Here is a 27,933-nt window from a genome sequence, read left to right as displayed (position 1 = left end):
ACTGGGGCTGGGGCAGCTCGGTGAAAGGCCCAGGTGACCCTGAGGCCTGCTCCTGCCTGCCAGCTCTTCATAAGTCTCAGCCACAAAAAGAGTCCTAGGGTGGTACACAAGTTGGATAAAGCAAGGTTTCAGGGAGTCACCAGGTTGGGGCAAGTGGTGTTCACCAGGTTTTTGCAGACTCGGGTTTAGCAGTAATGCTGAGCCTGGGCCACGCCACAAAATAGAGCACACTGAGGCCAGCCACCACCCACCTGAGGCCCACAAACCCCAAAGAGGAGTACAGCATGGGCCAGGGTTGCCTGCCTACTGCCAAAAGTGCTTCCAGAGATGCTCAAGTTTAGTGGGTCAGGTTCCCAGGGAGGTAGCTGGGTGAAGCGGCCAGATTTCACCAAGCCAGTGAAGATTCAGATTTGGCCATGTGAGTGGAGGGTCAACAAAGGAAAGATGGTGTCCACCTGTAGTCTGCACAGGAGAAGAGCTCGACACAGGAATAATGGCTGCTATCCCTTCAGCCTTCGTTAAGTAGCCATATAACTCAGTCTTTCCCTGTATGTCTCTGGTGCCTCCCAAGCTACATCCCTCTGCTGGAGCTCAGGTTGTGTTCCTGGGAGTGGGAGACTCTTAAATCTCACTCAGACAGAATACACCTTGATCATTCACAGCCAAATGTGGGGGTTCCTCTTCCTGGCACTGGTGTTCCAAGCTAGGGAGCCTGGTATGGGGCTGGGACTTCTGGCTGTTCTTGGGGGAACCTCTGCAGCTGAGATATCCCTCCTGATTTTTCAGCCACATGTGGGTGTGGAACCAGCGCATATCACATTTCTACCCCTTTTGCCAGTCTCACATGTCTTCCTCTTTATAGCCTTATTTATAGGACTTCTGTTCAGCTGATTTTCAGATGGTTGTCCAAATTGATTTTTCTATAATTTAGTTGTAGTTTTAATGTGGTCATGGTGGAGGCAAGCACAGCATTTTCCTACTTCATCATCTTGACCTGTTGCTCTTTTCTCTGACTGTTTGAATTCCAAATTCAATAAATATTTATCAGTCCTTATTTTACCAGACTCCACTGCTACATTTGAGTGTGTGAATCATTCCCTTCTTCTTTAAACTAACTCTTTCTTTTACTTTGGTGACACCACACTGGTTATCTTTTTACTTTATTTTTATGGCCCCTCTTCTCTGACCACACTTAAATATTGGTGATAACCTCAATCCCATCCTTGGTTCACCACTCTCCTTACTAGATTCATGTTCTCCAGGAGCTCTCCTCATTCAAGTTTTCAAATACCATCCACATGCTGATAACTCTCAAATCTATTCTTCCAGGCTGAATTATCCCTCCTTAAGGCAAACGTGGATATCTAGCTGTCACCAGCATCTCTACATGGTAGTCCCACAGATATCTCAGCCCTAACATGTTCCAATAGAAGGCCTCATCATCTCTCACTGCCCTATAGAAATGATCTCTCAACTGCAGGCTTCTTCCCCCGCATAGCTGACAGAATGTCCTTGGTCAAGGGTGATATTGGTCAAATCTGATTATGTCACTTCAGCCCCCACATTTAAACCCTTTAAAGATTTGATATTGCTTAACATGGAGTGCCAGCTTTTCTGTGATTTGTCTATCACCCACTTCTTTGGTGTCACCTTTTAGCAGCATCTGCCTCTCATTTTTGCTTACCTCGTGCTGTTTCCCATCTCTATTCTTTGCTCATGTTATCTTACCTAGTTAAATTCCCCACTAGCCATTTTCCTCTGTCTTACTATTGATAAACTTCTGATAAGTACAGTACTTCTGTGCTCTTATGTATATATACCACTGCCCTTTCTACATAAGATTATTATTATTTTCTTACTTTCTTTTCTCTTCTCCTCAACTTGGAGCTCCTAGAAGGTACAGAGGATAAGTAAAACAATATAATGAATAATTAAAATTTAGCATATGCTGTGAAAATGCTATGATAAGTGCAATATTTATCCATATGATATAGGTGTTACTTTAAAAACTCAGAGAATAGGCACCAAATCTACACAAAGAACCACTAGGGAAATCACCTTAGAGAAGAAACCTAAAATGAATTTTGAAGAGTGAATTGGAATTATCCAGACAAACGGTGAGGAACGAATGAGTAGTTGGTAAAGAAAGGATATAAAAAAAAAGAGAGAACCTGGCCACTGTGCGAATCACATGACTGAAACGAATAGGGCTAAAACACAGAGTGCCATGTAGGTACTGAATGATAAGTCTAGGTCAATAGACAAAGATGAAGTGTGGAAGGGTCTTGTGTGCCATATGTACAAACTTGAATTTTATCCTGAAATAGTTAAACTATAAAATGATTATTTTGATTTTCTATTTCATTGTCTCAGAGACCTTTAATCACCAAGCTACTCCTACTTCCAACTCTCATATCCTGAATCTAAGGATGCTCTCATAGAATTATTCTGTGGTAGCTATGATTTCTGGGGTCTTATTTGAATTAATGAAATGCTCCCCGATATCATAGGAGGACAAGCTTAGAAGAAAGAAACACCAAATAATGACAATATCCAACACTTCCCTTGTGTTAGGAACTTTAAAAATGTAAGCATCAAAATAATTCTTTAAGGTATAGAAACATTGGTGAGAGAGGTTAAGGATAGAGATCACAAAGCTAGTAAGTGGTGGCTGTAACTTCATGCTGTACGGCTCTAAGGCCCGCACACTTTCTGCTTTGTGGCATGGACTCCTATCACCAATCAAAGGATATTAGAAAATTGCAAAAACATAAGATACCTCTTAGCTGATAAAGATAACAAAGCTTTGAAAAATGGCAGCATGTGAAAATGTGTACGAGCTCTGACAATTAAGTTTGTGAACTTGTTGCAACAATGTTGCTAACCTTTTCTGTTGTCAGAGGGATTATTCATTATGAATTTGTACCAACTGGGCAAACAATTAACCAAGTTTACTATTTAGAAATGATGAAAAGGCTGCGTGAAAAAGTTAAACAACCTGCACTTTTCACCAACAATTCATGGTTTTTGCCTCAAGACAATGCACCAGCTCACGAGGCACTGTCTGTGAGGGAGTTTTTAGCCAGTAAACCGATAACTGTATTGGAACACCCTCCCTACTCACCTGATCTGGCCCCCAATGACTTCTTCCTTTATCCAAAGATAAAGGAAATATTGAAAGGAAAACATTTGGATGACATTCAGGACATCAGGGTAATACAATGACAGCTCTGATGGCCATTCCAGAAAAAGAGTTCCAAAATTGCTTTGAAGGGTGGACTAGGCACTGGTGTCAGTGCATAGCTTCTCAAGGGGAGTACTTCAAACATGACAAAGTGATATTCATCAATTTAGCACTTTTTCTACAAAGAGTTCACAAACTTAATTGTCTGACCTCGTACATGATAAATCAAATTCAAAAAGAACACACACTTATTAAAACTATAACAGATTGATTTAAATTATGATAGGGCATCAATGATGGAAGAGACTTCTATATACGTATTTCAAAGTATCATCGTTTAAAAACTAGAAAAATTCTGTCTGTAGTCCATGTGCTCATTGCCCTTAAACCACTCTTGGAGCTTGAAACCCGTCCAAGCCATGCAACTCCCTTTGACTTATAGCACCTAAAAAAACACTAAGATTATGTTAATTTCCTTCATAATGTACAGACTCATTATTTTTTAAAAAGGTAAGCTGTGTGCCTAAGGAATAAAAACTAAGAGAATTTAATAAGCAAAACTAAGAAGTCTGATACATGTTAATTATCATTTCTCATTTTTTAGAAAACATGCTTCTTAAGATACATAATAAGATCATTTTCTAGGTTTTGCCTAGAATTGACTGGCATATGCATATCTTTTGGGATTTGTTTTTTTCTTTAGAATTCAATCTTCCCACAAGGAAATGATCTTTGTAAGAAGGTTGTCATAAAATAAATTGTATTGGGTGAGTTCTAATATTTACTATACAGATGATTTTCATCCTACATATATTTTTATGATTCTCATAGAGTGAATAAAGAACCTAGTTCCACAGTTTTTTGAAATTCTTTATATACCCACTATTGAAAAGCTTAAGTAAATATACATGTAAAAATTTATATTCAGTTTTGGATTTCAATGAGTCCTGTTTTGTGGTTGTCTTATGTTTCATTAAACAATCTACCAGAACCTTAGTCTTTTCCCTTTCCCAGATTAACATAAAATTTGCACACACACAAAAATCTTCCTCTATCATTTGGAATTCAAATAATGGGATACTGAGCATTACTCTTTTGTACCTGGAGGCTACAGACTTAATAGCTAAAACTCAGCGACCTGAAATCAGTAATATCCACCAGGAATGTAGACTGGAAGATTAAACCTGGGAGATCATAGATAGGACCATGGCTCCATCTAGCAAGTCAAGTGGAAAAAAGAAAAAGGAAAGCATAGAAAGCTCGATTATTCATGTAGTTTTTCTATACTGAGATATTTAAAAAAGTATTTTTCCCAGTTCTAGTAGTTTTCCAGTTCTAGACATTCTTCAACATTTTTCGAAGGGTCATTTATAAACAAGTCATAATAAATACAAACTTCATGAAGCTAGATACTCCCATTCATTTTAGTATCCTCAGCATCTCTAAGTTCCTCTTATTTAGTAAACAGTAGGCAAGTTAAGTTTTGAAAGTAGAAATGAATACTCAATAGTAAAAAATCCCAATCTAATTCCATAAAATATTAAGTACAAAAAGATTATTAGTCTTATTCTAATGAACATTTCTAGAGGACTTATTTACTACTATTTAAACAATGTCTGCTTTATTTTAATGGCTATTTAAGATAATATAACTATTGATAAATATTTTAATTAAAGTTATCAGAAAACCTTTACAATTAAAGGTAAATCTTCTTAACATATATTACTTTTAGAGATTATTTTGACTCATAACTGAAATGAGTATTAAAATTAATTGCTATATTTTATTATGCATGATTAATGTATGCATCACTCCTTATCACAAATTAATAAATTCAGACATCCCTTTTGTTAAAGGAACACGTATTTGGAATGTTTACTATAAAAATGTCAACTTCAATTTCTTTCCATTTTTTTTAAATGATTATATATTTTCATAAGGAGCCATTAGACATACATGCCATTCCACAGTGTCATCTTCTTTCCCAAGAGTCAGCAATGTGGTGAGCGGATTTCCCGAGAGGCCAGCATCACCGTCAAGAGATGGGTGTCCATACTGCAGCGGAAGCTCACTGGTTGGCGTTGGAGGGTAGGACCGCTTAAGAGTCTGGTTGATGATCTGGTGATCAAGGGTCATGAAGGGTTTTACTTGCTGTCTCTGGACTTTCGGTAGCTGAGTTCTCGCAGAACTTTCCAGGTGTGCGGGGACCTATAAAATAGAAACCAAAGAATTGCAATGGGTAAATCAGAGTTATGTCGAATTATCACAATATACACACTGTAACATCTAGTTTCTCTCTAAATAATGGTCTATGCTTCTGTCATAATTTACATAAGATATTAATTTGGTTATAGCTCTTAAGAAGTAATTTAAACTTTACAAACATATTTTAAATGCTAACCATGTTTTTTAGAATAGCCCTCAAAATTACGTGTAACAAACAAAATTTGGAAAAAATATATAGGCAGCAACACTTCTTGAGGGTCTAAAAAGGAGGGTTGAAATAATACAAGGAAAATACAGCTGATTAACTACTAATAGTGATTTTTATATAATATATTTTTTTGATTCCTTTGCATTACAAATCTGAATATTCCATGGCATATACTCACAACTATCATTTAAAAATTTTAAAAATTATCCAGGAGGGAGCAGAAACTAGAAATATATACATATATCAAATATTAAGTGTAATACTTTATGGGTGATTTTTTTCATTTTTCTATATTTTTCAGTTTCTATACTGAGCTTATTTTAATTTTTAAAAATCTTATTTTTCAACCCTTCCATATTCTCACTTTGTAATAATAATACTTTGATAGAGTCATCATGAATTGACAGAAAAAAAAGCATTCAGAAAAAAGTCTAACTAGTGTCATGTGCAACTAAGCAACTTTCCAGTACTCTGAAACCCCACTTTCAAAACATAGACTTAAAATTTGGGGCATCTTCAGCTTAGCCATCATAGGTGACCATATATCATTGTTTGTAAGAGGGCAATTTTAAGCATTTCAAGCTTTCCCTTTAAAAGCCTCTGGAAGTAGTATCGCTTGCGAGTCTCCTTGATATTTACTATGCTGTGATGTGGCTCTAATACATTTTCCTCAAGTGGCCTATATATAAACCTATTTAATATTTCCTTCATGTTAAACAATAGTAAAGATTGTTTTACAGTGCTTATTTTTTCTTTTATTTCAGTTACACAAACTACTCTTTAAATCCCTTAACATGCATTAGCCCAGATAAATAGCCTTTATGAAATATTTTGCATTTAAATTAGCTGGTTTGGGGTACAATATTGTAGTAGTTACTTTAGTTTAATTCTGTTATGCTGACATTTTTAGCATTATTTTAATTGTACTACTATAAAATAATTTTTCAGTCATGTAAAAAAGATTAAGATTGGTAATAAAGATTATACATATTACTAATTATATTGCTATGCGCTCTGAAGCTGTAAAATAACATTTCATTAAAATGCCAGGAGTAATTTTTTTAGGGTAGCTATTTAGATTATTTTGCAGTTTTAAGTTAATTCTTCTTAATCTGTATACATTTACAAAATATACATTATAAATAGCATTTTCAGGTTCAAAAATCTGAATGATCTTTTACAGAATATAACTGAATGCTAACGAACAGTGTATACCTACAAATTAAAATATCTCTTATTCTCAGAAGAGTATGTTGAATCAAAATTTAGAACATTCATTAACTAACTCATTTTTCACTTTTTATTCACTGACGCTAAAAGCCTTCATTATAGTGCTTATTGTATTTTGTGTTACATCAGGAGTACAAGAGAAATCATGGATGTGATCCCAGGGCCCTAGGAGTTTTTGATCTAGTTGGGCAGTATTAATATCAACTGTAGCCAAAGCAACAATAATGATAATAATAATGTGCAAAAGGTACAGACATTGTGCTAAGCAATCTGTACACATTATTTTATTTAAACCTTGTTACAACCTTAGGAGATGGGTATCATTAGTATCCCCATTGCACCATAATGCTGAAACCACTGAGTCTTAGAGAGTTTAAGTGACATGCCTGTTATCACTCCTCTAGTAAGGGACGGAGCTGGAATACAGAGCCTTTCTTCCTAAACACTATGTGTATTAGCCCTGTAATGTGTACAATAAATTAAAATGCCAAAAAATGTATTGGTTTTTAAAAACTAATTGGAAGATAAAAATGGTTATAAATCAGGTGTTGGAAGGAGATGGTCCTGCACAGCGGGCAAAGGGGAGGAAATCTCAAACGCAAAATATCAAAATGAAAGAATATAAGAAGTTGGGAGATAGTCACACAGTTAGTTGTGAAAAGGAACTCACGTGAATACTTTTCCTTTCTCAAAGTAAGACGACCATCTCCTCTTTCGACAACCCGATACAGAGACATATTAAAATAGATAACGGAACCAACTCTAACTTTGTCTAAATTATTGGTTATTTATAGGGAATTCCAAAAGTTTAGCAGGCAAAAGTGGCATACATAACGTGTCTCTACATAACGTGTAAACTAAGCATAAGAGTCTAAAAGCTTAGTGGAGCAGAGAAATAGTCAATGGAATGTGATTAAGCTACTCTTCAGAAAATCTTTGTCTTTTCCAATCATGGACTTATCACAACAATAAGAAACTAAGTGGAAAACACCAGTTAAACCATGTACAGCCAATTTTAAAATACTTTTAAATTTCCTGGGATCTGCAGACACAACTATAAAACTATTGGATTTGTTTTACTGAAGGTCCCAGTATATATGGTGGGATGAAGTTAATGAAATCATAGGTTGCCATTGTTCATTTATTCACGTATGTAGGAAAGTGAGCCAAGTGTGTGTGTACAGAATGATACACTAACAATAGAAAGGAGACAACCACAGCGTCTACCTTCAAGGAAATAGTCACATTCTAGACAAGGAAAAAATATATGAGATGTCCAAGGGCAATGACTGGGTTTATCTTGTTGGCTGCTGTACTGCCATACTTCCTATACACAACCCAGGCACACCACGGGCTTTATAAACTATGTATTCACATGTATTCAGTGAATGGGTAAATGAATGAGTCTTTGAAGTACAGTGTGCGTGTGTCACTACGAAGACTGCAAAGAGCCTTGGAAATCCCCAAGAGGAGCAGATAAACCACAATCAGGACATCAGTCTTCACCTGGAAGACCCGATGGAGCATCTGTAGATGGTGATGTGGTTGACTGAGCTGTCAAAGCAATTAAGACAATCTGGATGTAGGGACATTTTGCTATGGAAAACAGTAACTAAATCATATGTCCAGAGCTCTGAATTATGTCTCAACAGTATTAACCTGACATGCTACTACTAGAAACTAAGAACAATGATGATCAATTTAAGTCTAAGGTTTTGTGTATGTAGAGAAATCTGCTTAATTTCACTTAAATAATTTATTTACTTATAGTCTCCCTGTTTTTCAAAACATAAATAATTATGATGTGTGAAGGTGGTGAGATGTATTTACATTTAAAAATGTAGGCTGAAGATTAACATTGTAATCAAGTACAAAATTTACCCATGAGCATCCTGGCAGCCAAGGAAAACGGAAAGAAAAATTAGGTGGAACCTTGTGAAAGTGTAGATATTTGACCATTTTTCATCTATAAAATGTCAGTTCCATCTGCTTCAATCTGATATATATTTCTTATTAAGAAATAAAATCATACCAGTTCTAAGGAGTCACAAATATTTTTCAGAATAGTATCTGAGAATTTATGAACTCGATCTTTTTCATGAAGGACTTGAATGGTATATTGAACAAAATTTCAATAGCAGCTTTTGCAAACTATGGAATGAAATTTTTCATATGCCTCTATTTTAAAAATATATATATTTATTGTCTGAAGTTGGGTCATCCAGGAAACATAGTCTGACATTGCCCAGGGAGGTTAGGCCAGTGGTATCGGAACCTCAGCTACAGTCGGGTGAAGAAACCAGGATAAGGCAGAGAGGCTCAGTCAGGAGGGGATAATATAGGCCGTGCGCTGTAACATCCACCATGTTCACTCTTGATCAAAGGCCCAAAGAATAATGTAAATCAGCTCAAGTGGAAAGCCCAAATATATAATGTTGCACTGATCTGACTGACCTTTTAGATAACAGAGTGGGCAGAACAGTGTTTTCCAAACCGATTTATAAAGCAGATTCCGTATTTGGATATACTAACATAAAAGTTCACCAATTAGATCATTATCCAACTAACAATTGTCTCACTCGAGGCTTTAGATTAAAAAAAAAAAAAAGTTCCATTATTTGGAGTTACAAAAATAAAAACTTAGATTAAAAAGTCTAATTAAAAAGATGTTTCAAATGTGGTTAAATTCCCATATTCTAATAAAGAAATGTGGGTCTTAAAAATTTAGAAGCATATGTATTGCTAAACTATAAAAATGCTTAGATCCATTCATAAGAAACCAGGACAATGTGCTTAATGGGTAATCTGGACTCTTAAAAAACGTTAGAATCACACAAACTCCTCCAAGTATAATGAGCTAAGGGAAGGAGTTAGTCAGGAAAAAAAAAACAAAAAAAAACCCAAAAATCATTTTTCTGGTTGCAGAAAACATTCACTGGGAAATCACAATCACAAATACAAAATGTATGTATCTGTGGGTTTTATTTTTTTCCTTTTTTCCTTTTTCTATTCCTGCTTTTAGACAAGAATGGATGCAGGAATTCTGCCTTTTGAGAGAATTGATAGAGATCCATGAGAATGCAGTCTAATGTTGCAGAAACAAGTCAATTCTCAATCTCTGACAATAGCAGTTGAAACAACAGAAGATGATTTAGGGTATCTGCTAATCTGATGAGTTATTATTAGTACTATTTTTTTAATCCCAGAGTGTAGACCAATCTTGGGATGTTTCAACTCTGTAAATTAGCAAATATTTAATTAGGAATGAATTAAGACTAACAAAATGTTATGTGGTCTTATTTGCATTTGGATTTCAAATCTCCTGGTCGGTAGAGGGCTGAGGGAGTGATGTAATGTGCATGAGCCAAGCATTGTTACCTAGAAAGACTCTCTGTCCCTATGTGCGGTTATTCTTATTTTTGCAGAGTGGTTTTCAAAGTTTCACACAGTGGTTTCCAAACTATGCTCCTAGATACATGAGTTAATTTCTTCAATTTACTTTTCAGTGTTTACACTGTAGTCTTTTGACCTAATTCTTATTTGGTTTTCAGATCTGATCCAGTGGATAACAATAGGGAGAGTATATTGTACAAGGACATTTGAGAAACAAATGGACAGTTGTATTAAAAAACTTTGAAGGACTCCACCAACCCTGTGATTCTCTGTGTGTATGGTTGTACATATATGCACTACTTGTATCAGATCTCTATAAATATTTCTATATATCATCTTTATGCAGGCATATATATTTTAGCTTCTTTAAAAATGTTGTATTTTTATAAAGAAAGTACAATGTAATGGTAAAAGCCCTCAACTAATTCTTCAGCATTCACTCAGCAAACATTTAATGAGAGTTTGTTCTTTGTTAAAGGCAGTCTCAAGGGAAAGTCATTCCTCTCCAGAAAGCAGGTCTGTGACCCACGTGTCATCATCCACCTGGAGACCACTTATCTAAACTGAGGGCATGGAACCTGGGAGGAGATGAAACACCTTCTGGGTACTAGCCTTTTGAAACTCAAAACTAAAAAGCGATGGCAAATATCACACAAGCAATTACCTCAATAACAAGACTTTTTATCATCATTAATTTGACTAGCCAAACAAATTAATCAGGCACCTACCTCATAAGCATATTTAAACTATCTGCAAGGACAGAAACAGAAATATATTCAGTCAGAAATAAATTTCTTCTAAATATATTGCCAGGTGATATTAAATATATATATATATATATATATATATATATATATATATATATATATATAGTCACCAAACACACACACACACACACACACACACACACACATACACACACCCACACACCAAAAAGCAAGACAGACAATCCCATTGCTATGACAGTACTTATTTAATTTTGTTAATTTTGTACTAAGCTTGAATTTAATAAATGAAGTAAAAGCTTGGACTTCACTAGTGAGTAATAGGTAACTATCAATTATGTTCCTAGTATCAGAGGTATATCAGAGGAAATCTATTTTGGGGGGCTTATGAATCTACTACCTCCTAGGTATCTACTCATAAAAGCCATATGACATTTGTTAATGTTCTGTAGTAAAGATTGATAACTCATTTCTTCAAGTCTTACTTTCTTCACAGCAGCCTTGGATATAATATACCCATAAATCTCATCTTGACTAAACCTAAAATTATATAGTCGAGCTTGTCTGATTGAGATATAACTACTGAACAAAGTAGGGCCCAGTTCATCAAAAGTTTTACTTAGGTTTCTGAATAACTGTCAGCATATTTCAGCTAAGCATTATATAATCCAAAGCTATTTGATGGATAATAATATAAAATGTGATTGTAACATATTCATTCAGTCCCAATCATTTGAATTTGGGTAATTCCAGTGGTATGTCTTTGAGGGGAGACCCACACTTAAAAGACTTTAAAGAGGCATGAATATTATTAATCAGAGTTTTCCTAATTCAGTAGTGTTCTAGCAGTAAAAATGCTTGCACTCCATGAACATTTATATCTGCACTATAAAGTCCAAGCTTCTTTAACATTCCCTTACAATTAATCCAGCTCCATTGACTGCATTGATTTGTTTTGTTTATGTTAGTATCTCCTTAAAATTACCATTTTGTACCTTTAAAAGAATTAAATAAACCAGCAATAAATGTGGTTTATTCCATCTGATATTTTTTTCAGAGTATGCATATTTGGAATTTTTGAGCCATAAACATCAATTAAGCCACTTCATGTTGGCTTCAAAACAGCACAACAGCCATGCACACACTTAAATCAACTGGCAACATCGTTAGTAACCAAACTAAGTTAATATGAAACATGCAGAAAACTTAAGCCACAATACATTAAAATATACTTGACATTGTGTTCATGGGTTTAACATTCATTAATTCTATAAATATTTTTGAGTGTCTTTCACACACCAGGTTTTATGGAACTGTAAAAGCTCTGAGGATAAAATTATGAACAAAATAGACATAACTCAGTCTTCATAGAGTTCACAGTCTATTAGGAGAGACACATAATTAAACATATCATTATAACTCAATGGAATAAATCCTATGAAAGTAAAATGTGTCACAAAATCAAGCAGAAATACCTAGATAAAATGTGAACAAATCATTCAAACGACAGTTTCTGCTGCTAATTTCACTAATTTATTCACTTAACATATGGATGCCTATATATGCTAGCCACTTGGGTGGGTAATAATGGTGAGCAAAGTCTCTCTCCTCACGTGGCTAGTTCATGGAGAGGTGAAAGAGACAGATTTTAATCAAATGATCACGCAAATGACTAAATTTTCAAATGCTATAAGGATAGGAAGGAGAGGTACACTTGAGTATGAGCATGTAGAAAAAATTATCTAGATAAAAGTTAGGGGTAACTTCTGCGAGGAAGGGACGATAGAGCCGAATCTGGAGGATGATAGGAAGTAACTAGAGGGAGATGTAGAAAAAGCATTCCAGGGAGATGGAACAGTGTGTGCAATGACCTTGGTCGGAGGAAGCAAGAGGAGAAAAAGCACTGAAACGAGGTAATGGGACTAGAACAGAGACATTGTCGTGTGCTATGAGGCCGGTGTGGCCAGTGGAAGTGGTCCATGCAATCCTTTAGGTATATAAAGGTGTCTTACTTCCTTTATCACAAGAAAGGGACATAGTAGTTTGGTTGGAAGAATTTTAGAGGGGTAACTGAGAGAGTCAAGGAGAGAAACAAGGGCTGCTTCAACTATGATCATGTGATCAGGGTAAGGTGGTCACCTGATAACTAGTAGCTGGATTTGAGGGATATTAGAAATGGATTAAGAAATGACACTTGAGCTTCTGGCTTAAGTGACTGAATGGATAGTAACACTCTTCACATAGAAGACTGTCCTTTACATTGGGGTCAGGGGGCAGAGAATCATAAGATTGGTTTTGAACACACTGAGTTTGTGATGTTCTGAAGGTGTCCAAAAGGGTATGTGAAGTAGGCAGCTGGATGTATGGGTTTGGAATTCCGAAGTAAGGAAGGAGTTGTGGATAAAATTTACATGCCATCTATACTTAGGTGATAGCTGATGAGATGATGGTTGGAGGATGTACAGAATTACAAGAGAAGAGGGCCTGGAATTACACATGGTAGACTCCCACATTCTATTTACACATAGGGAAATCTATTCTGATCCTAAACCCAATTTGCCTTAGGTGCCATTGATTTTTTCCGCACATTTTACAAAATGCTTATTTGAAGTTTGTGTGTGTTACATTGCCAGGTAAATCTTCCTTAATTAAATAGTTACTATTTTGCCTATTTCTAAAATTATTCATTAATCCCTTTGATATAGATAATGTATTATTTTCCTTGTCCAACTGCATTGCAACTGTCATGTTATCAGTCCTCAACCTCTCAAGTGCAATTTCAAAATCCAGAAAGTTCTGAAAATCAGAATTAAAAAAAAAAAAAATTGGTGCCTTCCGATTTGGTGGCAAAATCAGATCTAAAATGAAGTAAGGCTATGTATAGTCTTTCTTTATTCCACCTGCAGTAGATATCCAAATGCATTGCTGCAGCTATAGTAATGTATTTGATTATGGGATGCTGTATTTGGCCCCTCTAGGAGGGTGGGTATCAAGGAATAAATAGTATATGTATATATTGCCTTTCAAAATCAGAAATAGTGAGAATTTTGAAACACATCTAGCCCTACTTTTTGAATAATAGATTTCATACTGCCTGTTTATTGGGTGAATAGAATGTAGAAAGGACTATGCTATATGGTTTGCATATATTATCTTATTGAACCTTACAATATCATAAATAAAAACTGAAATGGCCCTTCACAATTAATTTTTAAAATATTAGCACAATATTTAATTGATTTTTCTTTTCAGAAATTACAATGTATCAAAAATTTAAATTTAAATTTAGCATATGTTATTTCTTGATAATATATAAAGAAATGAGGCAAAGATACGTCCTTTCCAATTCAACAAACCAATTCAGTGAATTAAAGATGTATTCTTCCCAAGAATGAGTCATCCATGTATAACATTATGTTTTGATATTATTAGGCAAATTCATATTTAGAGCTTATAGCTATATTTAAGTAAATTAATATTTCAGTTTCTATGCTTTTTAGAGTTTTGCATACAATTCAATTGTTTCCTATAAGTATGGAAATATACAAGTTAATTACTTAAGCTAGATTCAATAAAATGTCTTAATTTCAGAAAAAAAGTTTGTCTGACTGCATTAATTCTTAAACATTAATATTTATTAGGAAGACTTTTATAAAGCAAAAGACATTTTGCTTCAGAAATCAACAACTGTGTTTAGCTGATGCTTTTTACACTTCACAGTTACTTTCAACTTAAAACAAAGCTCTCATGTAATGCTTAAATGCATTGTTTTTCATCCTCAGTATAATGACATTTTGATTATGAAGTTGTGAGTGTTCTTTCAAGGATGCAGAGAATAAAGGAAAAACAAGACTGACTTCTTTAAAAGGTCATATTTCAAATATCTTGGAAAGTCATCAATGCATTTTTTTTAATTTACATGTTCCAAAGCCATAAATAAGAATATCTGGGATAAAAATCCTATAATACTTGCCACCTCTTGTATCATTCTGTTACAAATACATTATATTTCTCATTTTTAATTATTTCTTAATGGTTAGATTACAGACAATATCAATATATGATCAACATATGCTAATCTTATAAAAGAAATGGACTGGCCACTTAATGTAGTTGAATTTATAATAAAGAAATTTATACAATAAGAATAAAAGAATCATAAATGTTTATTCCTGAAAAAATTCTAAACAATTCAAAGGGTTTTATACTATCTCAAACTTGAAAACCTTTAAAATCTTTTATCTACTTTATGAGTTGATATATGATCATCAATTAATGAAGTCATTTTTATCATAATAAAATGTCATCATTATAACTGCAGTCTTCTAGTCTAACCATTTTCTAAAGAATATGATTGGGGCATTTTAGATAGTTAAATATTAAAATAATCTAGCTGAAAATGAGATTTTGAAATTATTCATTTTGACTGACAAACTGAAGAAAATGGCTTTATTTCATAAGTACATTTCTATCACTCAATTTTTGTAGATATTACTAGTGTTTCCCTGGGGGAATGGAAAGGTAAAATTTATATTGTCTTTGTTTTACTTAACTAATAAATATGATTATTTTGCATTCTCTGTGTTCTAAATGTACCTGTTATTACATTACCTACATTAATCAAATTCTTCAAGTAATTAGGCCTTCTTGTAGGAAAGGCCCTCAGTTATAGTTATTGTAATTTCAGCTTCCCCTTGTCACTAAAGAACAATGTTCTTTTAGAATCAAAGAAATACACTTCTGTTTTAAATTTTTCACGGTTATAGAAAATACATGGCCATGACACATTGATTCATCAAGAAGACTGATCCCAGGACCACGTGGATTAGTTGAGACATCAGAATGCAAAATAATAGTAGCCACAGTCACAGGTATCAAAGAGTCCAATGATTTCAGTAAGGACTTTTGTCCTCATTTTGTAGATGAAGACACTAAAGCTCAAACAGATTATCAGACTTGCTCACAATCCCACAGGCAAGAAAGTGAACTTGACTTCTCCTCTTTTGATTGCAAGTACGTTCAACTGCAAGTTATTTATTATCTACTCACAAGGATAATAAGATTCAACTCCAGTCCCTACTGTTAGGAAAAAAATGAGTCCTATATCTTACTACAAATATAAACCAACTGACTGCACCCTGGTAAAGAAACCTTTGGGATTACTTCCCCACTCATAATACAGTTTGACTTCATTCACGTACGATTTTGTTTCTGTTTTATTTTGTGTTTCACATCACCTGTTTTGTAACCATCACGTGCTGCAAGATCTGGGTTCTCCATACAGTATGGGACAATGCTATAATAGAAATCTGCCATCAGAAAATATTAACTCTAGATGAGTCTTTCTTGAAAGTGCTTTGTTCTACTTCAGTCTCTAGATCTGTGTATTAAATGTACACTATTCTGAAGAGTCCTAGCCCTCTTCCCCAGGAGAAATTTTAATTTCATTATAGCATCTTTACTATTACTTTGATGTTTCTTTTCTAAAAACCTCTAACTCCTTTTTATAAGAGAGAAAGGGTGGATGGGGAGAGACAGGAGTGGGGAAGGCAGAAAATATTATTTTCAGCTTGGCTTGTTCTATATAAATATCATGACTATTCTATTTGGGAATTTTTAACTTCTTTCTCTGAGGGATAAATTTAAGAAATAAACAAATGCATATAAAAAGCCGGCAAGAATTGAAGTAACAGAAAAGTTCTTTGTAAGATCTTTCTTTTGTGTCAATTACTTTTGAGAAATAAGGAAAAAATCAAAATGCTTGTTACCATTGTCATTTGGAATACTTGGAAAGTACTTTACTGTAACTTCAGAGGTGAAGATCCAGGATTCTATTTTCCATGCTAATTTGAGCTAACCAATTAAAATAAAACTTTTTCATTGAAAACTAAAGGAGAAAACAAAAATATATTAGAAAATATATTGTTTTAGCCTTTTAAAACTCTTACCAATTATTTACAATTATTTTGTGATAGGTAAAATAATGCCTCACTCATCAAAGATGTCCACATCTTAAACCCCAGAACCTGTGGCTTTGTCAGAATACATTACAAAAGGGACTTTGTGGGTGTGATTAAATTAAGGAGTTTGAGATGGGGAAATTCTCTCGGATTACTTGGATTACCCTCAGGGGAGGGTCCTTAGAAGAGGGAGACAGGAGGGTCAGAATCCAACAGAAGGAGATATGACTACAGAAGCAGATGAATGTTAATGAATGTTGAGCCACAGAATATGGGCAACTTCCAGAAGCTGGAAAAGGCAAGGAAACATACTATCCCACAGGGGTGTCTAAACTTTTTTCAACGTTTTTTACCAAGGGCCATATGCGGTAAAATACACAAACAGCCGGGCCACTCACTTGAGGTGAAGTACGTATTGCCTAACCTGGTTTATTTAAGTAAACTAAATATAGTTTTGGAATTTGCTGCGGGCCAATTAACAATGGATTGTGCACCGCAGTTGGCCCGCGGGCCGCAGTTTTGACACCCCTGCAGAACCTCCAGAAAGAAACTAAGCCCTACTGACACTTGGATTTTAACCCAGTAAAAATGATTTCACATTGTCCTCTAGAACTATAAGATAGTAAATGTGTGTTATTTTAAGTCACGAAGTTTGATGACTTTTATTACAGCAGCAATAGGAAACTAATATGTATGCCTTTTTAATTCCAAGTTTTCTTTTATCATTCTTATAGCATTACGAATTTTTCTGATGGCTTTGAAGAAACGCCCTCCATGGAAATGCTGGTACCATAGGATTTCCTTATCAGAACTGAAATCCCTTGAGGAAAATCCTAACAGGTCGGTTTCCTAAATCTAACACCTTTAATTAACTTTTCAATGTTACTAAAATGCTCTAGTAATAGAAATTACAAAGGCAAAATATTCTTCCTTCCTTCCTTCCTTCTTCCTCTAGTTCTTTTTTTCCTTTTTTTCTTAATATGATATACAGAAAGTACAGGTGAGGACAGATGAAAATAGAAAACTAGACAGAAGCCAGTTCATAAAAAGGAATAAATATTACCCTAAGCTTTGTTCTTATAACCTTAATGTGCCATATGAAGCTTTTAGCAGGATAGTAACGTAATCAATTGTTTAGAAATATCTCTCAGGCAATAATATGGAGACTGAATTATTGAATGACCAGGCTGGGCACAAGGAGAACAATCAGGAGTTTTCGGGAATATTCCAGGAGAGAAGAACAAAATGCCCAAACTAAGGCAATAATATTTGATACTGGAAAGATAGGTCAAATATACCCCATGATATAGAGGAAAATATTTGATTGATTTATACATGGGGTGAAGAGGAAGGAAGCTACAACACTCCAGTCTGAAATGGGAAGTGGTGGAGAAGATGGCATTTACCAAAATAAGGAATAAAAGTGGAGGGAGGCAAAAGTTTTGAAGAAAAGATAATACTTTCAACACCAGACTTAATGAAATCAGAGTGCCTGTGGAATATCCAAGAGGGAAACCTAGTAAACAGCTAGATGTGTGGATTTAGAGAAGCATATTTGGGGGTCAGCACAGAAGTCATTGAATTAGGGTTTTAGATAAAGTCACACAGGATGTATATATATATATATGAGAGAAACAGAGAGACAGATAGACAGACAGAGATCACAAATACCTCAAAATTTAAAATTTATATGAACAAGTACTCATAATGACAACCCCCAAAACCTATGTCTCCCCAGTTTTCTCCCAATCAGTTAATTATTAATACCTGGGAGTATTTGGATTTCAGCCTCTGTGTGTGTGTGTATGTGTGTGTGTGTGTGTGTATGTGTGTGTGTGTGTGTTTATAAGTGGAGAGATTTCATCATGTTTACATGCAGACAGTAACATGTAATTAAGGAGAGGTCATAGATATAAGTGAAAAAAGAATGACTGATTAAATAAGTGACTGCAAAGACAGGTATTGAGTGGGACCTAAAGCAAGAGACCTCACTTTGGCGGAAATATTCTCTTTCTGTGAAACAGTAGAAAAAAGGAAAAATGTATTTTGATAAAGGTACTTTTAGGTTTCTGGGAAGAGAGTTGAAAATGTCTTTTTAAATTAGATTTTCTCAGTAAAGTTATAGGTAAATTCATCTGCTGAGAATGTGGGTAGAGGAGACGAGGTACAATGTTGGATGAGGAAGGAAAGTATACACAAGCTACCAAAGGGAAAGGGAGCGAACGGGCAGGAATGATGCCCACTGTGTAGAAGGCCCAGCTGAAACTGAACATCACAAATTTGCACACGTCCCAATTTGCATATTGTCCTGGTCCTGTCTTCCTTGACCGCTGCCTGGAGGCTGAGCTTAGAGGCTGCACTGGACCAGGATGGTCACCTATAGCAGAAGCGCAACGGGGCATGAAGTGACTGTGCTTGTGACAACTGACTGGAATTCGCTGGGTGAAGGCTGGATGTGGAAGGGAGCAAAGGCTAAGGGGTGAGAAAATGGACGAGCCAATGGATGAGAAGACTCAATCCCACCAAAGAGCAAGTGTGAGGAGAGAGAGAGCAAGAGGACTGAAAGGCTGAGAGCTGTGATCCCAGCCTGACATTGGATCACCCCCCGAAAGCTGCTGAATCTGGGAAACAATGTGCTCCATGACCCCTCGGACTTCTATAACATCTTTCCCTTCGATTGCTCACTAACCTCCACCTTAGGAAGCCACTGGACATCTCCAGAAATATCCATGCTTGTTAACACTGATCACTTGCTTGGTTGGGGCAAACATTTGACCATATATGATTGATTGGCCATGTGTACTTGTCTATCAACCATGCTTCCTCTTATCAATGGGAAATTATCTCCAAAAATTGCAGCACCAAAGATGGTTTTAATCTTCTTCCTTACTATTTGTAGGATATTTTACAATGACAAAATGGAGGCCCTTTTCTTAACTTTAAATATAATGTTTCCATGAGAGCTAATTTTAAAAAAGTGATGCATGGTATAAATAATTTGGTTTCTAAACTTTTCCACCATTTTAATAACTTTTGCCATCAGTGTCACCATTTGGGTGAGCCTTCTCTTTCACTGACACTGAATTTTTAAATATGTAGCCACAGACTATAGGGCAAGTAGACAACTGGTATGAGACCCAAAGACAATAATGAATAGTGTTTATACAGTATTTTATAATTTACAGACCACTTTGTTATCCATTGATCCCTCTTAGGATCTCTTATTTGATCCCATATGAATATGATCCCTTATTTGACAGATTTTATTGATAAGCCAACTAAGATTCAGAGACGTAAAGCAAGTTGTTAAAGTAGCACAGAGTTAAAAATCAATCCAAACCCTCTTATCTCTATTCTAGTGCTCTCTTTAAAGTAAAAACTATGTTAATAATCATAGTGATAATAATAGCATATATTGCTGATACGTACACAAAGTTTGCTTTGCATCAGGCACAGGGTTTGGAGCACCCCGACCTAGTCACAGGTAACCCCCACAGCAAGCCAGCAAGGTGAGGAGCCTTGTTCTCTGGGCACTGCCCGTGAGAATGTGGACATAAAGCATAGGCTAAGGAGCCCTGAAGCAAAGCAGGAGTTCACAGCCTCACTGGTCTGACTACGGAGTCTTTGTTCCTCATCAGAAGTGATTGTGAAAATGAAGCTGTTTGCCTTTCAAATTAACAAATATTTTCAAATGGCAATACCTAGTCCTGAAGGCACAATGCACCGTATCAGGCAGCAGCAGGAGTTGCTGCCAGAAGGGAAATTTGTACACTTTCATAGCCTAAGAAAATAATCTTAACTGTGTGGAAGATTTGAAGCATCCAGATGATCATTGAAGCATTATTAGTAATGACTGTAATGTAGAGAACATATAAAATGTAAGTATATCTCCAAGGACTCTCTATAGCATTCTTCAAACTGTGAGATTTAATTTACTTCTCACTTTTACTGAGGTCAACGGGCTTTATTGGTAAAAACAATCATAAAATGACTAGAAAGCATAAACTTTGAAAACAAAGCTGAAGTATGCTCCCTTTCCCTCTATTAATCATGTAATTTGAAAAAGTAGAATGATATATCAAGTGACTCTAACACAGATGAAATGTGACTATTAAGCAAAATGTTTTAAGAACAGTGTCGTTGTATTCATTACTAACTCTGGTCCTAACATCTATCTAATCTTATCACTGAACTTATTTAATAAAGTACATGAGAAACATTGGCATGGGAAAGTTAGGATTTTAGGAGCGCTGGAAAGCAGCACATGAATGTCTTTCAAACAACAGGATATTTCAAATTCTCAGTGTAAATGCACTAGGATTTTCAACCAGCCAATGTAAACCAGACCTTATAACAATGTGCTTATAGCAGACAATAACCTCGTTATGTTCTCCCCAGAAATGTGAAAATAAATCATTCTCTCAGTCTTTATGATGGTGTTTTTATCTTGCCCAAACCTGGGAGCTCATTTCAAAGTAAAATTCCTGAAAGAACATATGCATAGATATATAAAGGAGCTTGCTTTTAAAAAACAGCTCAAATAATAATGTCAACCAGATTTTTTTGCCTCGCCAAAGGTTTTGCTTGTTTTGTTTTTTTTGTTTTATTTTGTTGTTGTTGTTGTTTTGTTGTTTTGGTTCTCTCTCTCTCTCTCTCTCTCTCTCTCTCTCTCACTCTCTCTCTCTCTCTCTCTCTCTCTCTCAGAAATTCTTCTTTGAAAGACTGCTATTCGTGGCAAGGTCAACTTTGCTGAGCCACAAGTCACTAACAACTGAACTAGTAACCTGATATCTGAGAAGTTATTTGCTGTCACACGTCTGTCATCAACCCTTCAGAAGAGTTAGAGAATATGATGCCTTATTAGGACTTGGCCAAGTTAGGGTAGAGTTTCAATCTTATTGAACTCTACTCGTATATGTGCATAGGGAAAAATGTGATTGTTTTTTAGCCTATAAATACATTGCCAGCTCTAGCAAGCAGCAAGACATCTCACTCTAGAAAGTCAAATGTTGCGATGTGTCACTTTCAAACTTCTCTCACTGGCCCCAGGAAAATAAGTACCGATTTCAAATAACGTTATTTAAAGTAGATTCTGGTATACAGACACCCACGTCCTCCGAAGTTAAATTTTCCAGTTAGATTGTCTCCAGTCAATCTGACCACTTAAACCTGACAGGCAAGCCAGTCAAATAAGCAGTCACAGTGGGCCAAAAATCTGTCAAAATGGTTTGCTTAACTGGTGATTACTTTTTGACTGACTTGAGCAGTCAAGTTAATCAAAACAGTCAAACCCAGTTTCCCATGTATACACAGTCCTAGTTCTTCCTGTTTTAGTAGGTGTGCCCTGTTTATATATTTGGAAGGGGTTTTATTAAGTTACATTGTTTAAGAGAAACAAGTCGGGGGGATCACTTCGTAAATTATATAAATGTCTAACCACTGTGCTGTACACCTGAAACTAATATAAAACAATATTGAATGTCAATGGTAATTGACAATGTAAGATATTTTTTTAAAAGAGAAACAAGTCAGAGAAGTTGTGAGTAACTAGTTTGACAATTACTACTCCCTTCAGACTTCTTCCTCAGCTTCCACACAGGGAGAAAGGCTCACTGGGCCTGCCTGAGAGCTACAGATGGAAGCAAGGGGGAGAGGCAAACAAAAGAAAAGCACCCTAGGAACCCAAAGGATCCATACACCCAGCTCCTAATGTTTCTTGGTCAGAGGATTGAGACATGTGTCTTGACAATGGAATGGCTAGTTGTATTCTTTGAGATTAAATTAAAACACTTAGAAAGGGCTCAGTGTAGGGTTTGGTGACATAGATGTCACTCTTGATAATGGTTTTCCATTCCTAGTGTGAATAGTCACTTTTGTCAGAAGAAAAACAAACTTTAAGAATCCCTTACTTAATTTAAACATGAGGGTGAGGGTGACTTAATTTCTCAGCTTGCACAAATGGCAACCTTGAATAGCAGCCTGAGGTTTCAAAAGCATTGGTGGAGCCCAGTCAGTACTGCAGGTTTGGGAAGTAGCCCACCTGGCTTCAAACCTAAGTGACTCACTGACAAGCTGTGTGCCTTTGGACCAAACATTTCCCTCCCAGGATGTAAGTACCCTGATCTGAATTTTCTGCAATACTACTACTCAGTTCCTCAGACTGTTCTGATTACTAAACGACTTAATGTGCACACGGCACTTTCAATGGGGTAGGGTTCGGGCCACTTCTTGTGGAGAGGCATCTGACCACAGGAAGATGGTCCAGTTCAAGTTCACCATCATTGTGAGAACATCTGCTCGAATAAAGTATTTTAATGAAGTACCAGACTCCTTTTGCAACAGCATCTTTGTTTGGCCTTATTCCAATTAAAAGTTTCATTATTCAATATCTTTATAATTTCTAATAACAACACTAATTTTAATTCACCATGTTTCTAAGAGCCATAATGTAATACATATCTAATTAATAATAATTTATATTTCTGGTTCTTCAAGCAAAGAAAAGGACTTGATATTTGATATTGCATATTTGGGACTTCCTAGAGAGAATTTGTCTCCTGGGCCTCTGAAGGTATTACAAGTAAATCAGAGAAGCCAAAATCATTGAACACTGACCTATCATATCCAGAGCCCATGTCCTTTCCACTTTGAGTTATAAAAAAATAAAACAAAAATGTCTGGAATATAAAACTCATGTATTTCAAAGGATTTAGAGCTGGATAGGATTTCAAAAGCTAGTTAATTCAGCAAATACAAAGTAGAATGTCTTGTTAATTGAAGATGGCTGGAACATCAATTAATAAACCACAAACCAAGCAACTGTTGTGACATCAAAATTTTCCTTGCTGTTTTCTTGGCTGATTTCTCTGTCATTATAGAAGTAGTCATCTCACACGGTAATGTGCAAAAAGCCTGAAGACTCCGAAGAAGCATGAATGAATTAGACCTCTGGGAAGAGCCCAGGCTTCCAGCTAAAACTCGGGACAGGAGGGTGTAATCCAACACACAGGATTAACATCTCAGGAGACTTGCCCTAGGTCACTTCATCTCTCTGTGATGCCTTATCCTCTAGGTGGAAATAAAAACAGTGAACTCTCTTAAATGTGCCCTATGGTCTGATTAAAGATTGAAAAGGTCTCTAAAAAATCCACAGCACTCCCAGGGAAAAATGCTAAATATCATTATCATTATTACACCAAATGCCATAATTTGGTCTCCTCAGATTCCCTCTTTATGTAGATTCCATCAAACTCTGACTTTTGACTTTTTGCCTCTCTGACCAAATCTCCAATGACAAAGCAAAGGGAAATGTTGAGGCAATTAGTGGGAAATGGAAGCAATTAATTCCCTTTTTTAGTGGAGACCTGGCCTCTGTGAACCAGTTTAACCAAAAATAATCAATGACCTTTCTCTGACCAAACTGAAGCAAATCTACTTGATATTTGTCACTGGTTATCCATTTACTGCTTCAACATTAATGAGTCTCTTCACTTTGCCCCTTTATTTTATGAAATAGAGCCATCTATTCTGGTCCCTTGTTACCTCTGCAGCTGCTATTTTTGCAAATCTAATACAGGCACAGACCTTGTTATTCATATGAAAGCCTAGGAGCCATTTTTAACACAGCTGTGCTTTCTGATTCTCCCCAAACCTGTCCCTTGTACTGTCTCCCCTTCTCTGCTATAAAGATAGGTCCTTGTTCAAAATGAATGCAACAGAACAACAAAGATAAAGTTTACATTTGAAAGTGGCCCGAAAAAGATTGTATAATTTACCTGTGTCTGAGCACCATACAGACTTAGATCCGTGGTCCTGCTCCGTCACTATTCCCTGGTCACCTTGGGAAAGGCACCTTTCCTTCAAAAACCTTACTTTTCTCTTCTGAACAATAAAGATAACAGCACCTTTCTGGAGAGTATTGTCAGACTCAAATGAGGTGAGACATGCAAAGCCTTTTAAACTGATGAGAGCCCAATCAGTGTTAGCCATTATCAACTGGTGAAGAAAAGAGAAGAAAAAAGAACATTTCATGTAACATAGCTGATGCTGATACTCACTAACACTCTTGTAAGATGACTGCTACTCAAGCAGACTAGTGAACTTTTACTGACTCTCATTTAACCCCCAGTAGAGGACTTAATATTTTAGCTTATGCATTTATTTGATAAATTCTTTCCTTCTCCTGGGATATTCTGGAATATCTTTGCTTGCTATTTTGTTGTTGTTTATTTTGTCTTTAGACAAATATGTTTTAAGAAACTAATCAACTTTTTGCCACACATTTCACTGGATGTGTTCAGTAGGACTCAATGTAAGTGAATTTAAATACAACTTACTACAACCAGTGTTTTATGTTGAAACAAATAGAAATGCAAATTTATTGGCAACAATTTTTTAGAAAATATGGAAAAGTAGAAAGGACCTATGAAGAAAAGATAACTTAAAGGTTACTTCCCAAATTATGCAAAGAGTTGCCTTGTTCTATATTTTATCTTGCTCTGAGAGCTCTGTCCTAATGCTGTTTTCAGGAGAGGGTGTTGGGGTGGGGGAAGCCAGATACGTGAAATAACAGCCAATGGTTATGCTTCATGCTCTGAAAATCTGTCAAAAATGTGAGATCATGAGTCCCATAAGAAGGTGGAGAGAGATCCCACCTTTGGGCTCTGATCTGGATTTCCAATCTTAGAGCTCCCACATCCAATGTGAGTTTGATATCCCAGGAATAAATTCAGAAGTGCTCTTCAGGCCCAGAAGACCTAACTTTAACACCAACAGACCCCTCACCATAACTTAAAGTATTCAGCAAACACACACACACACACACACACACACACACACACACACACGAGAGAGAGAGAGAGAGAGAGAGAGAGAGAGAGAGAGAGAGAGAGAGAGAGAGAGAGACTTATTCAAAGTCACATGGCAAGTTAGTAGCAGGCTAAAACTGCTGAATTGACTTCCTATTTCACAGTGTGTTCTATCAGCACTAAATCCAGCAACCACAAAGAAATCACTGAATCACCTGCAAATATTTGCTTGGCCCACTGGTCTGGGAGCTAATCCATGTTCCGTTTAAGTGGTTATTTCTACAGTGAAAATGACACAGTCCACCACCTTTGATTTTCTTATGAAGGAGGTTATATCATGTTTTTAGCAAAATGCTTGTCTTCGGTTCCTGCCAGAGGTGCAACCACTCTGCAAAGTATTACCCAGAGACACACGCTTTTCCAGGTTTCTCAAAGCAGATACAGGAGCATTCTATAAACCAAATCTAAAACCAATGATTGTATTCTCTCATCCCTCCAGTATGTGTCCCAAATGGCCAGAAATATCCTGCTAAAACACAATCAGACCCAACTACTCCCCTTGCTAAAATCTTACAGCACTTAAAGCAGAGCTCTTAGGGTCTACCGTGCCTTATCTCCCCAGCCCACTTTTCGTTATTCCGTACAATGATGCCACGCTCTAACAAAGACCCCTGAATATGGCTTGCTTTTCATAACGCTGCACATGCTAATTTCTAGTATGATGCCTCTCTCCTACCCTTTGCCTGCCTAGAGAATAGCTATTTATTTTTCAAGATATACTTCAACCTCATCTCTTTGAACATGTTGTAAAACCCCAGACTCACAGCAAATTCATATACAGAAGGTGCCACAAAAATGTATACACATTTTAAGAAAGGATAAAACTATTAAAATTATACTGATGGTAACCACTTTGAGCACCTCTTGTAATTGCAGAAGTCAAACGTGACTTGTATTCAGCTTTTGTTATAGATATGTATTATTACAATTTTTATACAGTTTTTTTATTTCTTAAAATGTGTATACATTTTTGGCACCCTCTGTATACTTTTATTAGAACACTTTACAGTGTGATTAATTGTTGAAATGCCTCGATTGTTAACTGGCAGGTAACATATAATAGCTTATACATCTTATCCTCAAAACCTAGCAACTGGTACAGTCCTCTACTTATACACCTTCAACTTGACCAAACTTAAGTAAAGATTAACTAAGGTACTGATCAAGAAAAAAGCCACACATTTTCTACCTTCTCCAGAGGACGGTGTTATCAGTCATCTCACTGGACAGACTCACCCCCTGGTTTGTTTCTATACTTAAGAATGGATATGCTCAGAGTTTTCCAAACTCTATAACCCCACATGTCACAATAAGTGTTCAAAAGGCTAACAAGAAAAAATGGTGGTTTGCAATAAAAAACAATAGATGTTTTAAATTTTGAGAGCAGAGTGGATATAAAGGTTGAATATGCTTATGGAAAAATGTTTAATGGTAGGCATAATTCTGATGGAAAGAGCAAATCACCCATCATGTGAAAAGTGCCTGGCACACGGGAAGGACAATCATAAGCCACAGAAGAGGAAAAGTGTTTGATTAAGTGGAGAGAAAATTTAGAAGTTTACCAGAACTTAGTCTGATGGTAAAAAAAAAAAAATGCTGCTTACAAAACTGTTGCAGACTTCAGATGGTTCAGTAGGTTCAAATCCATCTGAATTTGCTCGGGATCAAAGGGAATAGAGTGTAAATATCTTAGCTGCTAAGAAATTCCCTACAGACACTAGCTGAGATCATTACCTGTCAGATTTTCAGTGCAGTAGGGACTGGTTTCGATTTGGGGAGAGTGGGGAAAGATGTTTGAGAGAATGTGGGATAAAGGAAATAGGAAAATAACTGATTGAACACACAGAAAGTTCTGGCTCAAATTTTTATCTGGATGGAAATACATGTAAGGATGCTGAATATCTTTCAAAAGTTGTTTTTTTCATGTGCCTATCAACTTCCGTATTGGAAACATGTTCACACAAGAAATAAAGAAAGGAACAAAGGGAGGGACGAAAGGATTCTCTGTCTCAGTGGAAGGAGCTAGAAAGTGAATCGCAGCCTGTTCTAGTATGCAGGCTGAGAAGTGTTCCAGGAAAGGCAAGAGGTGATTTGGAAATACTCTTCCATGGAAACTCAAGGATGAATAGAGGGAGGCAGG

General features: G+C 36.0%; 1 protein-coding gene across 3 annotated transcripts in view; it reads right to left on the bottom strand.

Annotated features, from left to right (window-relative positions):
- Positions 1-27,933, bottom strand: part of TFEC (transcription factor EC) — a 191,875-nt gene that overhangs the window by 45,271 nt on the left and 118,671 nt on the right. For all 3 annotated transcript variants that reach the window (XM_019743198.3, XM_074315689.2, XM_019743199.3), the window contains one exon: positions 5,141-5,392. In XM_019743198.3, coding sequence (XP_019598757.3) covers positions 5,141-5,392 — 252 coding nt within the window. The remainder of the gene's footprint in view (positions 1-5,140; positions 5,393-27,933) is intronic.

This window comes from Rhinolophus sinicus, chromosome 8, assembly GCF_057876585.1.
Source record: "Rhinolophus sinicus isolate RSI-liver-muscle chromosome 8, RSI-T2T, whole genome shotgun sequence".
Lineage (NCBI taxonomy): Eukaryota > Metazoa > Chordata > Mammalia > Chiroptera > Rhinolophidae > Rhinolophus > Rhinolophus sinicus.
This window is presented reverse-complemented; position numbering and strand designations above follow the sequence as displayed.